Source organism: Schistocerca americana, chromosome 3 (genome assembly GCF_021461395.2).
Source record: "Schistocerca americana isolate TAMUIC-IGC-003095 chromosome 3, iqSchAmer2.1, whole genome shotgun sequence".
Lineage (NCBI taxonomy): Eukaryota > Metazoa > Arthropoda > Insecta > Orthoptera > Acrididae > Schistocerca > Schistocerca americana.
The window spans coordinates 535,701,886-535,716,322 of record NC_060121.1 but is presented as its reverse complement, the minus strand read 5'-3'; the positions used below and the strand labels follow the sequence as shown (position 1 = coordinate 535,716,322).

Sequence of the window (14,437 nt, the reverse complement as noted above, 5' to 3'; positions counted from 1 at the left end):
CTTTCCAGATTTATCCTTGGTCTTCATTACTGCATGCTCAATGTACAGGTTGAATAATACTGGGGATAGGCTGCTACCCTGCCTCACTCCCTTCTCAACTATGGCTTCTCTTTCATGTCCTTGACTCTTATAATTGCTGACTGGTTTTTGTGCAAGTTGTGAATAACTTTTCATTTTATCCTTGCTATCTTCCAAATTTCATGTAGTGTAGTCTAGTCAGCAACGTTAAAAACTCTTCCGTAAATCTAAAAATGCTATAAGTGTAGGTTTGCCTTTGTTCGACCTATATTCTAGAATAAATCATAGTGTCAGTATTGCCTTGTGTGGTACTTCATTTCCTCGGAACCCAAACATATTTACCAAAATCTGTAAATAATTCATGTTATGTCAATATTGTACAACCATCAGTTATTAAACTTCAGTCTGAAACATAATGCACCAGGTGCCCTGTCCTTTTTTTTCTCTCTTTTTCTGTCTTTCAGCAACCATATATAAGTTACAATGGAGAAATAACACAGCCAACCATTTGCAAATAATTGTTTAATACATTTACCTAAGTTCCGACACTTCTAAGGACATAATCATTAGAATGAAAAATTTAAAAGTCCTATAAAATAATACATAGGAAAATAAGTTTGTCAGAAACATTAACCAAGATGAAAAAAGTCATAACATAGAAAGGTTACTTACATAAAGGTACATTGCGAGAAGGCAGTTGTCAAAGTTTAGAGCCGATATGTTCAAATCCAAAATTATAAATGTTCCAGCCTTTGGTACCTACATCTTGCAAGGAACATTATCAGATTAAGTGGCCCAGTAGCTTACATTGCTGCTATGAAAACAAGGCACAAGTTGCACCACCTATTGGGCACAGACAATGACATATGCCCATTTGAGGCATTATAGTAGAAATAACCGAATTAAACAATAGTTATAAAAAACAAAGATGCTGTGACTTACCAAACGAGAAAGTGCTGGTAGATAGACACAAATTTCAAGCTTTCGCAACCCAACGTTGCTTCATCAGGAAAGAGGGAAGGGGAGGGAAATACGAAAGGATGTGGGTTTTAAGGGAGAGAGTAAGAAGTCATTCCAATCCCGGGAGTGGAAAGACTTACCTTAGTGGGGAAAAAGGACAGGTATACGCTCGCACACACACACACACACACACACACACACACACACACACACACACACACACGCTCGCACACACACACGCACACACACACACACACACACACACACACACACACACACACACACACACATATCCATCCGCACAGACACAAACAGATAATTATAAAAAAAATTCAAAGGGTGAGAGCTTAATGTATTTTTGAAAATAAAGTAAATGAAATACAACTAAGAGCCATTTGTCAGGCTTTACTGAAATGCCCATTACGTAAAGCGCAGAGTATTGTAAAGTGTTTACACACAACTTCTGCACAGTCCAAAAAAGTGCATGAAGGAAACAAGTAGTACACTTTTGTACGATATTTGAAGAAAAAGATGTTTCGGAACTCTAGGCACAACAACAGTAAAAAATAAGCGATCAAAAATCTGTGAGTAGTGGATTAAAAAGCCATTGAAAAAAATTTTGTTTTGTAATTGTAATATTCGTCGAGGACGAGGCCATCATCCTCAGAAATATGCTTGAAAATCTCCAGCCCTTCGAGTACATCAAGCCTCTGAACTTTCTCTTCCCTACGTAAAATAGAAATTTCTTCAACACTTTTTGGTTTTTGACCAGACATTGTTAAACACAGAAATGGCTATTAGATTCAATAAGAACTGAGAAAAAATGGGCTGTTGCCAAATTGCATGAAATCCTATCTTAACATCAGGTAATGCATGAACATCCAAAAACTTTCCAGTGCCTAGTTCAAAGAATTATTTCCAACAAAATTGGTGCTTTATACAAGGAAAAGGACAGATCAAATGAAGAGGCCTGTGTTTGTATCTTGAGCTCACAAAATTTTTTTGCATACATTCTGATTTTCATATTGAAGCATTTCAGATTTTATTAATTATGAGAGGGACAACTGTAAGAATTGTATTGCCAAGAGACAAGAGAAGAAAACTGGCTAAACTGAAGAGCATTTTACCTGTAACAAAAACCTGGTGTTACTAGTTTTCAGAGTTCTGAACATAAATTTTTAACAGAATTCTGAATAAGGCTGAGATAGATTTTACTCCAGAACAAACTGCCTTCACGGAAAAAGGGCTTAAATACAATGTAATGCCTAACCTGTCAGACAAAAATGTTGTAGAAAGTATGATTGTAGATCTTGAAATAGGCCTTGATAGCATCAAAATGGACACGTCTCGACAAACGATGATAGCTCATGGTGTGTGTAATGTTTTTGAGAATTATGCGGTTCAGGACTCCTGTCAATACTATTGTGACAAAAAATGGATTAAAAGTATTAATGTCAATCTAAAAGAAAACAATGCCTTTCTAACAAAACCTGACAAAAGTAATGCTGTAATCGTTGCTATTCAGAACGAGTATGTATCTAAAACATTGGCATTACAATTTTTTGAAGAGAACAATGTTTCGTAGCTAGATGAGGATCCGACTCCCACAACACTAAAAGAAATTAGACTTGCTATTAATAGTGCTACGCATTTGCTTAAACCTTACCATAAGAAACAGCTTATTAGTATGAATCCACAGGTCCTAAAATTGTGTTCCCTGTTTAAGGCATATAAAATTCACGATCTGATACTTCTGATTGTGAGCAGTATGAACAGTTCATATCTTGAATTAGCAAGGTTTCTTTACAATAAAATAAAGAAGTCCTTTCTTTTTCAAAATAATTATTCTGTCGTCAATAGTCAAAAATTAGTCAGTAAAATCAAAGATTTGCAGTGTGTGCAGGATACTAAATTGTTTTCACTAGATATTATGAGGGTACATACTGCTGTACTTGTTCAAATAACTATTGACATCATTGGGGGAGAAAAAACACCATCAGCCTGACGACCTGGCAATAGGTAATCCACTGGCAGGCATCTGAGCCAAAATTTTCAATAATTTCCTGGTAGAAAAATTCTTCAGTAATTTTTCAGTTACTGATCTGGATATTTTGTCATATTCTCAGTACATAGATGACATTTTGATCATATACAGTGGTTCCTAGGAAGGTATTGAGCATTTGATTGGAATATTTAATAGTATCCATGAAAAAATCAGATTCACATGTGAATTAGAAATTAATGATCGTTAGTTGCATTACCTAGGCCTTAACAATAATGTACGAAAAGACACATTGCTACTTATTGTAAAGAAGACACGTCAAGTTGCAGACAGGCATAATTAAAAGATATTTAACCAAAACTTCATCAGTAAAACACACACACACACACACACACACACACACACACACACACACAAGCAAGCAAGCACACCTCATGCGCACATGACCACCAACTCCATTATCTCAGGCTGAAATGCAACTACTGTGTGGGATGCAACCAGCAATCTGGAGGGGAAGGGATAGTAATGTATGGATGGGAAGAGAGACATATGTTGTCTGGTGGAGTGTACAGGGACTAGACTGCCAACAGGCACATCACCAGGAGGTTGTGGGGCAGGGAGGTGGGGAAAGAAAAGGAGAGAAATGGGGCAAAATGAGCTGACGCATTGACGGAGGGCTGCAAAAACACAGGGTGGGAGATGAGAATGGTGAGAAAGAGTAGGACAGAGGGGTTTGAAACTGTTGGGTGGAGGGTGTGGGGACAGTATGTTACCATAGGTTGATGCCGGGCTAATTATGGAAGTGGAGAATGTGTTGTAAGGATAATTCCCATCTTGTTGTAAGGGTAACTCCCATCTGCACAGTTCAAAAAAGCTGGTGGGAAGAGGGAAGGAATCAGATGGCTCGGGTAGTGAAGCAGCCATTGAAATCAAATGTGTTACGTTCAGCTGCATGTTGTGCTACAGTGTGGTCTATTTTACTCTTGGCCACAGTTTGGCAGTGGCCATCCATCTTGATGAATAGCTGTTTGATAGTCATACTAACATTAAAAAAACTGTGCAATGATTGCAGCACAGCTGGTAAATAACGTGGCTGCTTTCACAAGTGGTGCAGCCACTGATGGGGGAAGATGAACTTGATGTAAGACTGGAATAGGAAGGACTGGGCGGGTGGATTGTGCAAGTTTTGCACCTAAGTCTTGCACAGGGATATTATCCTTGTGGCAAGGCCCTTAGTATTGCCATAGACAATGATATACTTTCCTTCGATATTTCTTGAAAAGCCACTAATACAGATCAGATTGTGTCCACTAGTTCAGTGCATCCTAATTCCTATCAAGAAGCATATTCCCATTCAGCCAATCATCATGTAGGTTCTGTACCTTTATCACAAGAGAAGCTTAATAATGAGAGGAATTTAATAAAAACTATTGCAGTTAATAATGGTTATGATCCTTCATTAATTGAAAACATCTTCAAAGTTAAAACTGATGCTGTACTTTAGGCATCAGTGCTGCTTCTGATAGTAACAAGTATAAAAAAGTTTTTTCGGTCCCATTTTAGGATCTATTTCTTACAGAATTGATCACATTCTAGTTAAAAAATATGGCTGCAAAGTTGCCTTTGCTGTTAACAATAACTTGCAGAAAAATCTTATTCACAATCTCAAGTCCACATTTGCTTCTGTACACAGTACAGTAGCTTATAGAATTACTTGTGATACATGTCCTGTTTATTATATAGGACAAACTGGAAGATCTTTCAGTGTCAGGTATAAGGAATATTTATCAGGAAAAAGAGGCAATAATGTACATAATTCCACTTTTGCTGACCATCTGTTAATTTCTGGTCAAAAACCAGAAAGTGTTAAGAAATTTCTATTTTACATAGGAAAACGAAGATCGCACACTGTATGTACTTGAAGAGCTGGAGATTTTCAAGCATAATTCTAAGAACCATGGCCTCATCCTCAAGATTATGTAACAAAAATGTTTTCAATGGCTTTAATCCACTACTCACAACTTTTTAATTCCTTTATTTTTAACCATGTTTTTCTGTGTCTAGTTCCGAAACAGGTTTTTCTTCAAATCTCATACAGATGTGTACTACTAAAGTTTCCTTCATGCACGTGTTCTTGGACTGTGCAGCCGTTTGTGTAAATACTCTACAATACTTTATGTAACGGGCATTTTAGTAATGCCTAATAGATGGATCTAGGTTGTATTTCATTTAATTGACTATTTTTTATAATTAACTATTGTTTAATTTCATAATTTCTGTTGTTATGTCTCAAATGGGCATATGTCACTGTCTGAAACCGATAGGCAGTGCAATGTCTGTCTCGTTTTCATAGAAGCAATGTAAGCCAATGGGCCACTCAGTCTGATGTTGTTCCTTGCAAAATGTGCAAACCAAAGGTTAAACATTTTGAAGTTTTGATTGTGGACTTGAGCATGTCTACACTAAACTTTGACAGTTGCCCTCTCACAATGCAACTTTATGTGAGCAACCTTTCTGTATTATGATGTTTTTAATCTTGGTTAATGTTTCTGTCAAACTTATTTTCCTATGTATTATTTTATATGGCTTTTAAATGTTTCATTCTATGAAGACACCTGTAAAGGTGTTGAAACCTAGGTAAATGTATTAAACAATTACACAGGCCAACGAAAAAAATTTTTTGAAACCTTTTTTTTTACTTTGATAACTGATCTTTATAGATTTTTATAAGCTGAATCCAAATCTAGCCTTAGTTTTTTTTTGTATCACCCATAGTTTTCAAGCAATATGCTTTTTATTATACAGTATAAAAATCCTAAGCTATACAGTAAACGGGGAAATTAATAATAAGCTTTGTTACAACATAAGCATGGTTTGTAATTACAGTAAGCTACTTAAAACAATGATATGTGTTAATAGAGGTTTCACTTGCCGGCTGGAATTGGTTGGTATTTTCTTTCTCTTTTTTCATTGAAGCTTCTAGTGCAGCTTTTTATACGATGAGTCACTTGCTGAACTTCTCGGTGAAGTGCTCAACAATAGTCCCCCATCATATTGGTGTTCCAGCAGCCATGATAGCGTTTTTCCATCACTTTAATGTCCTGGTGAAAACGCTCTCCTTGATCCTCACTAACATCTCCAATATTATATGGGAAGTAATCAAAGTGAATGTTCAGACAGTGAACTTTCAGGCTCATTAAACATCCTAAAGTTTTAAACTTCTTTAACATTGTAGTTAGAAACATATTCTGCGTTTTTTTCATGTCCTAAGAACTTTGTAACGACTTGCTTGAATGATACCCATGCTTCTTTCTAATTTAAGGTCATTGTGGATTCAAAGTTAACATCAAACATAAATTTTCTAATGTCAGGTCCAACAAAGACGCCTTCTTTTAGTTTAGCATCTGTAATGTGTGGAAACTTTTGGCAGAGATACTTAAAACATGGTCCATCTTTAGGCAAAGCCTTTACAAACTGTTTCATTAGGCCTAACTCTATATATAGAAGTGGTAGGGGTACATGTTTTGGATCTACAAGGTTTTTGCATAGAATGTTGTTCTCACCAGGTTTTAAAGACTCCCTCACTGGCCAGTTATTTCTGCAGCAGTGTTGATCCCTAGCCCTACTGTCCCATTCCCACAAGAAACATGGAAATTTGGTAAAGCCACCTTGCTGACCACAGAGCATGCATGCTACTTTTAGATCGCCACATATCATCCAACCATGAGCAAAATAACCTATTTTATTTAGCACTATTTCTAGGTTTTCATAGCTTTCTTTCATATGTACAGAATGTCCAACAGGTATACATGCATACATGCTACCATTGTGTAATAAAACAGCCTTTATACTAGTTTTGGATGAATTAATAAACAGCCTCCAGTCTTCCTTTTTGTTTTCAATACCAAACTCATTCGTCAGACCGGTAATGTCTAAGCAGTACACTAAATCACCTTCTTGTTGCAAAACTTGGAAAATTGCTGCTCTCTCTCTTTCTATACAAGTATATTCTGGTTCCAACTGCCAATAAGTTCTTTTATTTTAATCTAAAGCCAAGCAATTCCGCTTTTTCTTTCATTAAGACCAGATCCCTAACTAAGTCGTTAAGCTTGGTCTGAGTGAACAATTTGGGCTCTAGACTTTCTGTATTACAATGGAATTCATCATCATCTGGTTCATCTAAATCAGAAAATACTTCTGTTGGAATAGAATTGAAATCATCTGGTGGTTCAGGAACCGGCAAATCTACACCATGCTCTAATGGTCGAATGGTGGATGGAAGGTAAGGGTAGCTTATTACCTTCTTGTTTTTTGAATTATGACCAGTAATATCAACACTGCAAAAGTAGCAATCATCGGGATGATTTCTTGGCTCCCTCCATATCATAGGAACAGCAAATGTAAAGGCTCTTTTCTCCTTTTTGGACCATGTTCTCAGATCTTCAACACACTCATAACATACCTTATTCGGTGCCCAAGATTATCTTTATCACCAAGTTTAGATCCAAAGGATGATAGATAAACCTTTTTCACAAAGTGTGTAATGTTTCTTTGGTGTTTTTAGTCACAAATTCACCATAAATATAACAAAAACTGTCAGCATAGGTTTTACAACCACGATTAGACATTGCACTGAGCACATGTACAGGAAACAGGAAAGTGAGGTTAGGCTGACAGTAAACAAAACACCATCTGTTAACATAAAAATAGGATCAACCTTTTTTTGCCAGCAAATGTTTTTCAGCAGTGCTACCAATGTCATGTACATTCATTACACCTCCGTTTTAAATTATTTTAACTTGTTAAAATAAAGTTAATTATTTTAACTTGTTAAATTCTTTAAAAAATTGTTTAATTTAATAAATATGGGTGATACAGTTTTTTAAGTACCATATTTGGTCTTCCCAGTCTAAAAAGCATAAGAATAAGGTATTTTCAGCAAAAAAAATTTCCATCTTCGGCCTGTGTTATTAGTAACCACCTAGCTGTGTTATTTTTCCATTGTAACTAATATTTATCATATGTATTACAGTCTGGTTGTAATCTCTGGTGCAGCACTGCGCACTGTCCATCTGCCCGTCTCATAAGAACTAAATAACACAGCATTGAAATCCAGGAAGTGAACTGGCTTTCATCTTCTATCTTGCATATATTCCATAATAAGCCTCCTGTGTAGCAGCCTCTGATATGTAGTGTGCCACTGACCCATTTACTGGAACCCTACAGTTCTCAACCCCATGGTGCAAGTCTAGGGACAGACGCTCTATCTTGTCACTGAACCTTCTGAGTTTCTGGTTAAATCCTTTAATAGGACTCAGAAGAAGGGTGTGCTAATACGTTTTGGTGAAATTATGTGAGCATGGCTGGTTTTCTCAATTTTCTCAGCAAATCACTGGAATAATCATAGTATGACCTCGGAGCACAGGCAACAGTTATTGTGCACCACAGTCAGCTAGCAGTCACTGAGTCCTGTAGGAATACATACTGAGTGCACAAGGAGATCCTTCTCTTACCTAAGGGAGATTATTTGTTGGCAGTTAACAGATTCCTACCCTTTTGTACTTTTACTAACACAGGGCACAGCAGGCTTCCCAACAAGTGTACTGTGTTTCAATAGTTTGTCGTCGGTTTCAGTGGAGGACAGCAGCTCTAATTTGTTGATTACTGCAGTGTGTGTAATACCCTGAGTTCTTCCTGGTCTCTGCCCCTCCCCCCTTATTTCGAATGTCCAATTACTAAACACATACTAATGTGTAAACAAGCCATGTGGTGCAACAAAACAAGCACTGTGATACAGACTGCTTCCTATGTCAAAGAAGCTGTGAATAACTGCTTTTTATGAGCTGGTACAATGGGTGCCTCATGAGTAAAATGTTGGAGCCTGTTTGAAAGTGTCACACGTTTTGTGCCAATGTGGTGCCAGATGCAGAGCTTGAATGGAGCAGCTACAGACACTTGCTGTTGAAAGGGAAATGGGAGGGGAGGCAGGTATGGGACCAGTCACTCCACTACATGAATGGGGGGTAACAAGTAAATACAATGTTTACAGGATGATAGCAACTCAAATCACCAGATGGTGGCTTCTCAGTTCGACATTGAAAATCTGTTTTGACGGTGATAAATACTCCTCGAACAGTTATAACACCATTGCCTTTGACAGGCAGGTTCAGCATTCAGACCATCCACAGATACACTACCAAGAATAAAGAGCAAGCATTTGAACAGGTGAGTCACTGTGGCTTGCAAGCAAAGTAAAGTACTGGCTCTGTGATGGGTGGCTAAGGGGGACTTTGTATTATCGTGTTGACTGCACTATACCCTCTGTGTTCCTTCGTGTTTTGCGTTGATCACACAACCATAACCAATCAAACAAATGTTTTCTACTTTTATATTGTTGTCAGTTCTACCACGAACAATGTTTCAATCAATAAATATTGTTATTGATATAGCCGAGCGGTCTAAGGCGCTGCAGTCATGGACTGTGCAGCTGATCCCAGCGGAGGTTCGAGTCCTCCCTCGGGCATGGGTGTGTGTGTGTGTGTGTGTGTGTGTGTGTGTCCTTAGGATAATTTAGGTTAAATAGTGTGTACGCTTAGGGACTGATGACCTTAGCAGTTAAGTCCCCTAAGATTTCACACACATTTGAACTTTTTTTGTTTTGTTTTGTTTTGTTAAATCTTTCTTTCATTTAGTTATTTAAAAACATCACACTGAATTAACTTAGGGTAATATTTTGCATCATCACTGATTATGTGCATTTGTATAACAAAAAATACCTCATATTATGTACTGCTCTGCTTGTTAACTCTAAGTTAGACAACACTGTAATTTTAATGTAATGTGTTTTGAATATATGATCAGAAAGTAAACTAACCATGAAAGGGTTAATATAGGATGTATTTGATTAATCAACTGTACCGGTATGTTTCAGGGAGATGGAACTGGTGTGATGAGTGTATATGGTGGTGGCACTTTTCCTGACGAGAACTTCAATCTGAAACATGATGCACCAGGACTTCTGTCTATGGTATGTATTATAGGTAGTGTTAACCTTTGGTGCAGCACTAACCAATACATTTCTGTGTGTCTTATAGGAACTAAATAATACAGCATTCAAATTCAGAAAGTAAATAGGTTAAAAGAATAAGATACCGTACAACTTTGACTCTTAACACCACCAGCAAGGTAGGCATGACAGTGTCTCCTTCCACTACTTTGTTTACTAATATCTGCAGTTTAATATATTTCATATTTACAGTTTTCATGAAAAAAATAATAAGAAACCAATCATAATATTACTACTATGAGATACTGTGGGGAGAGGGCACTGATGCAGAGAAACAAGATATACCAGTAACTAAAATAAATACTGGTCAATCTTTCATGCAAGAAACTAATTTCTATAACAGCATGAGAAATATAAAATAGATTTCAGTAGCCGTATTGCACCCAGTCAAATGAATACTTGTGTACTGATGATGACTCTTGCATAATGAATTACAGTGTAGTGTTCTACTGTTAATCCAGTTTGATCTCTAGAGATTAGTTTATATTATGTGTTATTTCCCTAACCTGCCTGGATAAATGTGTTTTAAAGCAGTGATTCTGGGATGGGAGCTGTGCCAGCCCAGATCGAATACACCCTGTGGTTTAACGACGAGAGTCATTGTGCTGGCCAACCTGGATGTGGCTTTTAGGCAGTTTCCCACATCTCACTAGGTGGATACCAGAGCTGGACCCATGTCCTGTCTCTGTTACATGATTTACAAACATTTAGAAAACTTTTGCTCATTTTCACATGAGCAACACTGCACACAGGACAGCTGGGGTGCAAATTTCATCCCAGGGGGTAACGGTGGCAAAAGAAAGGGCATCCAGCCACCCCCTTCAATTAACTTTGCCAATCCATTAATAGAGTCTGTGCAGGGTACGGCGGCCAATGAACAGTGACCAGTTTTCGTCCAAAGCTCTGAGCGAGTTCATTCATTTGTTCAGAAAGGGTGGCCAACAAGTGTTTTCCAGCTTTTGGCTGATCAGTGATGACAGAATTGAGGTGCACACCCCACAGTATTTCTCAAATGATTTTACAGAAAATGTTTGGCAAAAAAAGTCATTTTTGCTTTACTTATAGCTTTATATGTCAGGTTCATTATGATGTGCCCATCGTTTCATTAATGGTTTTGTAAACCCTTGTTGCCCGTGTTGTGAAGGCCTCATCACTGCTACTGTAGAGGCCAAGTTGCCACTATCGTTACAATAGGCTGAGTCTGTGAGTTCGTGAAATGGCTTCTGGTGCAGTACACTGCTCAGACAATTTCTCCCTGCCACTATTATGCAGTTATGCCCCAGGGTCAGTTAACAGGATAGGAGAATGAAGATTCTATGACACTCCAAGAGATTAGTAACAAGGTTAGACAAATGAGTTAAAAAGTTTACATATCTTTGTGAATTGTTGAATGATTAAGTCTGCAACACTGCATGTAATATAACACAAAAAAAAGCCCTCAATGGCTAAGCGTAAATAATCGTAGGTCAACTTCACGGTACACCGCAAATGCAATTTTACAACAATTGTCTGTCCACTTCTAAGAATTCACTAAATGATATTCCCTGTGTAAGTCAGCCCTGGATGATGACCTATAACCAAATGAGTGAGAGCTGCTTATCTATCTTCTGAGACGGTTTCTGTCCATTGTCGTCTGGTTGTTGGCGGATTGTACTCGACCAGCAATTGGCCAAGGTGAAGTCGATATCTTCATCCTCAGCACCATCCATGGTGCTGGTGGAACTCACGCAAGTGGCAAGCCTCTATGGCACTGGAATCAGCTCACATCTTAGCGCCTTGTCTGTGGTGCTTTTGGCCCAGCTGTGTCTTGTTTGGATGACACAGCAAATGGTGATAGTTATTGTGATATTTACATGGAAGTAAGACACTTCGCAAAACTTGGAAAAGTTTGCAATTAAAAATAGAGGTCAGTATGATTTTGTGCTTGGTGCATATTACATAATACGTTGTTCTGTATGAAATTTAGTTTGCATATTGAATTTTTCTTTGGATTTGGACAGAGATAGCTATCTGTACCATTCTCAAGAAAACTGATCTGACACAGTGCACTCATTAGTGATTGCGCCGTGCCAGCGATAAAGCCAGAGTAAAATATCTGCAACATTCCTCATGTTCATACACAGTTTGACGTATCAAAACGATATTTTGGCAAATGATAGCACATAAACTTCGTCATGTACCATGTTATTCCACTAACTACAGACTTTTTCGATGAAAGAATGTAATTTTTAAGGGCCATTGATAGCTGGTGAAAAGAGAAATGCTGTGGATTTTGGAACAACGTAAGTGAAGACATTACACTTTTTTTGTGCTGAGGATGTGCTTTTTCGTAAGCTGCTGGCCTAACTTTTCCTCAGTTCCTCACTTAATAAACCACTGTTTCAGAATTTTCTCGCAGTTGTGTCTGCATGATACATTAGTGAAGTGAGACTGTAAAGTCCGCTGTGTTTTGGCAAAATAAGCAGATTTTATCGTAGCAGCCAGAGAAATGTGTAGGTTTTACACAGAATTTGCCACTCATGGCGCTTCTCTGAAAGTCACTGGTTAACAAGCAGGGCTAAAATAAATTCTTTTTAGGTACTAACCAAAGCAGAGGTGACAGAAGAGCTTTTTGAACAGTCACCATGCAAGTGTGGACATGGAGGGGCCCCACTTAATATTTACAAAAAATATGAATGGAGACTAGACTCAGTGCTCGGCATTTCCCGTAAAACACCTGTCCGTAACCCCCACCACTACTGTTCTTCCATACGTGCCCTGCCGTCTGTGCATGTACTGGCTAAGTCATTCTGCACAGACTATAACCATGTCATCTCTGCGCTGATTTGGGACAAAAAAAAAGATGATGATGTGTAATCACATTGGATGCATATAAATTTATCAGTTTGTATGAGTTAATATTCTCCATTTTATTGTTTCATAATACGAGGTGTGATCCAAAAATTTGGTGAATAGTTTTATTATGAACAAAATAATAAGCTTACATGGAATTTGATTTAATCTCCTTCAAAGCACTGTCCATGGCTAGCAGTGCATATATCCCATTGTTGAATCCATGACTGGACGCATTTGTGGAAAACTTCTTTTGGAAGGTTGTTCAGCTGCTCTGTCATGGCCCTCTCAGTGTCAGCAATGGGGTCAAAATGTTTTTGTTTAAGCACAGTTTTAAATTTTAGGAAGAGCGAGAAACTATGTGGTGCTAAATCTGGCATGTAAGGTGGATGTGGACAGATAGGAACATATTTCCATCCAAAACCTCATGAATTAAAATCAAGGTGTGGCATGGTGTATTGTCTTGATGAAGAAGGAAGCCATTGGGCCATTTTTCTGGCCTTTTTCTTTGTACATTGTTTCAACTCCAGTTACAGTTTGAACAAGTAGTCTGGATGTGAATGAAGATGACCATTCAACTCCGTGCAAACTGACACACAATTTTCCTTCTGCTCACCACTCGAAAGCCTGGAAACAAATTTTGCACTCACTTGCATCATTAATTATTGGTCAGAATGCTTTCCATGGACCTGTGCGAGATGCTATGGACTTCAGTAAGCTCTCAAATAGAACTTCACAAGTTTGAACAAACAATTTTTGCCACTTTTTTCACATTTACTTCTGTTTTTTATGTTAATGGATGTCCTGAATGTTGCCTGTCTTCTTACCACTTCTAAACAGTCTTCACAGTCTCAGCATTATTGCCATACACCAATTTCAAGATTTCATGAGCTTTTTTGGCGCCCCCCTCCCTCTACCCAGCTTGAAACAGAATGTTCATGCTTCATTTTAAATTCATGATGCGCGACAGACATGGTAAACACAACCTCACTCTATATTCTCTTGATGCTTACTAAGTCAGAATGTGTTCCAACTTAACATTGCCTGTCTCAACAGATAAAGCTGTCAAGCAAATTACTTCAAACGGTTGTAGTAACATCAGCAGTTGCTACTAAATAGATTCATTTACTGAATTTTTTGATCACACCTCATATGTGACTACCACTATTTCTTTGATATTGTCACGCATGATATATCTAACCAATCTCTAAACAGAGATATGAGCTGTGGTTGTTAACTCTCCATATCCATATTAAGTCATGAAATTATGACTTTGATACTGCAAACAATCCATAGGTTAGGCAGGTTTAAGCCATGGAAAACAACGTGCTGTAGTAATTGTACCTAATCTTAATCTTACTCTCCTGGTCCCACAGACTGCTGCAGTTGGCTTTTGGCCTTGTCAAGTAGCCTCCTTCACCATATTCTGTCTTTGGCATCTCCTTCCCTTTCTCCAAGTATTTGAAGATCTCGGCCACCTGGTCTTCTCATATTATTGGTGTTCCACCGAAGGTTTTCAGCCTTTGGGTTTCTTCTCGAACACTTCTCTCGGTCTTGAT

General features: G+C 37.9%; 1 protein-coding gene across 1 annotated transcript in view; it reads left to right on the top strand.

The window, feature by feature from the left end:
- The window catches only part of LOC124607211 (peptidyl-prolyl cis-trans isomerase H), a 39,600-nt gene that overhangs the window by 14,898 nt on the left and 10,265 nt on the right, over window positions 1-14,437 (top strand). Inside the window, exon 3 of the mRNA XM_047139480.1 lies at window positions 9,912-10,007. Within this exon, the coding sequence (XP_046995436.1) occupies window positions 9,912-10,007 (96 nt within the window). The remainder of the gene's footprint in view (window positions 1-9,911; window positions 10,008-14,437) is intronic.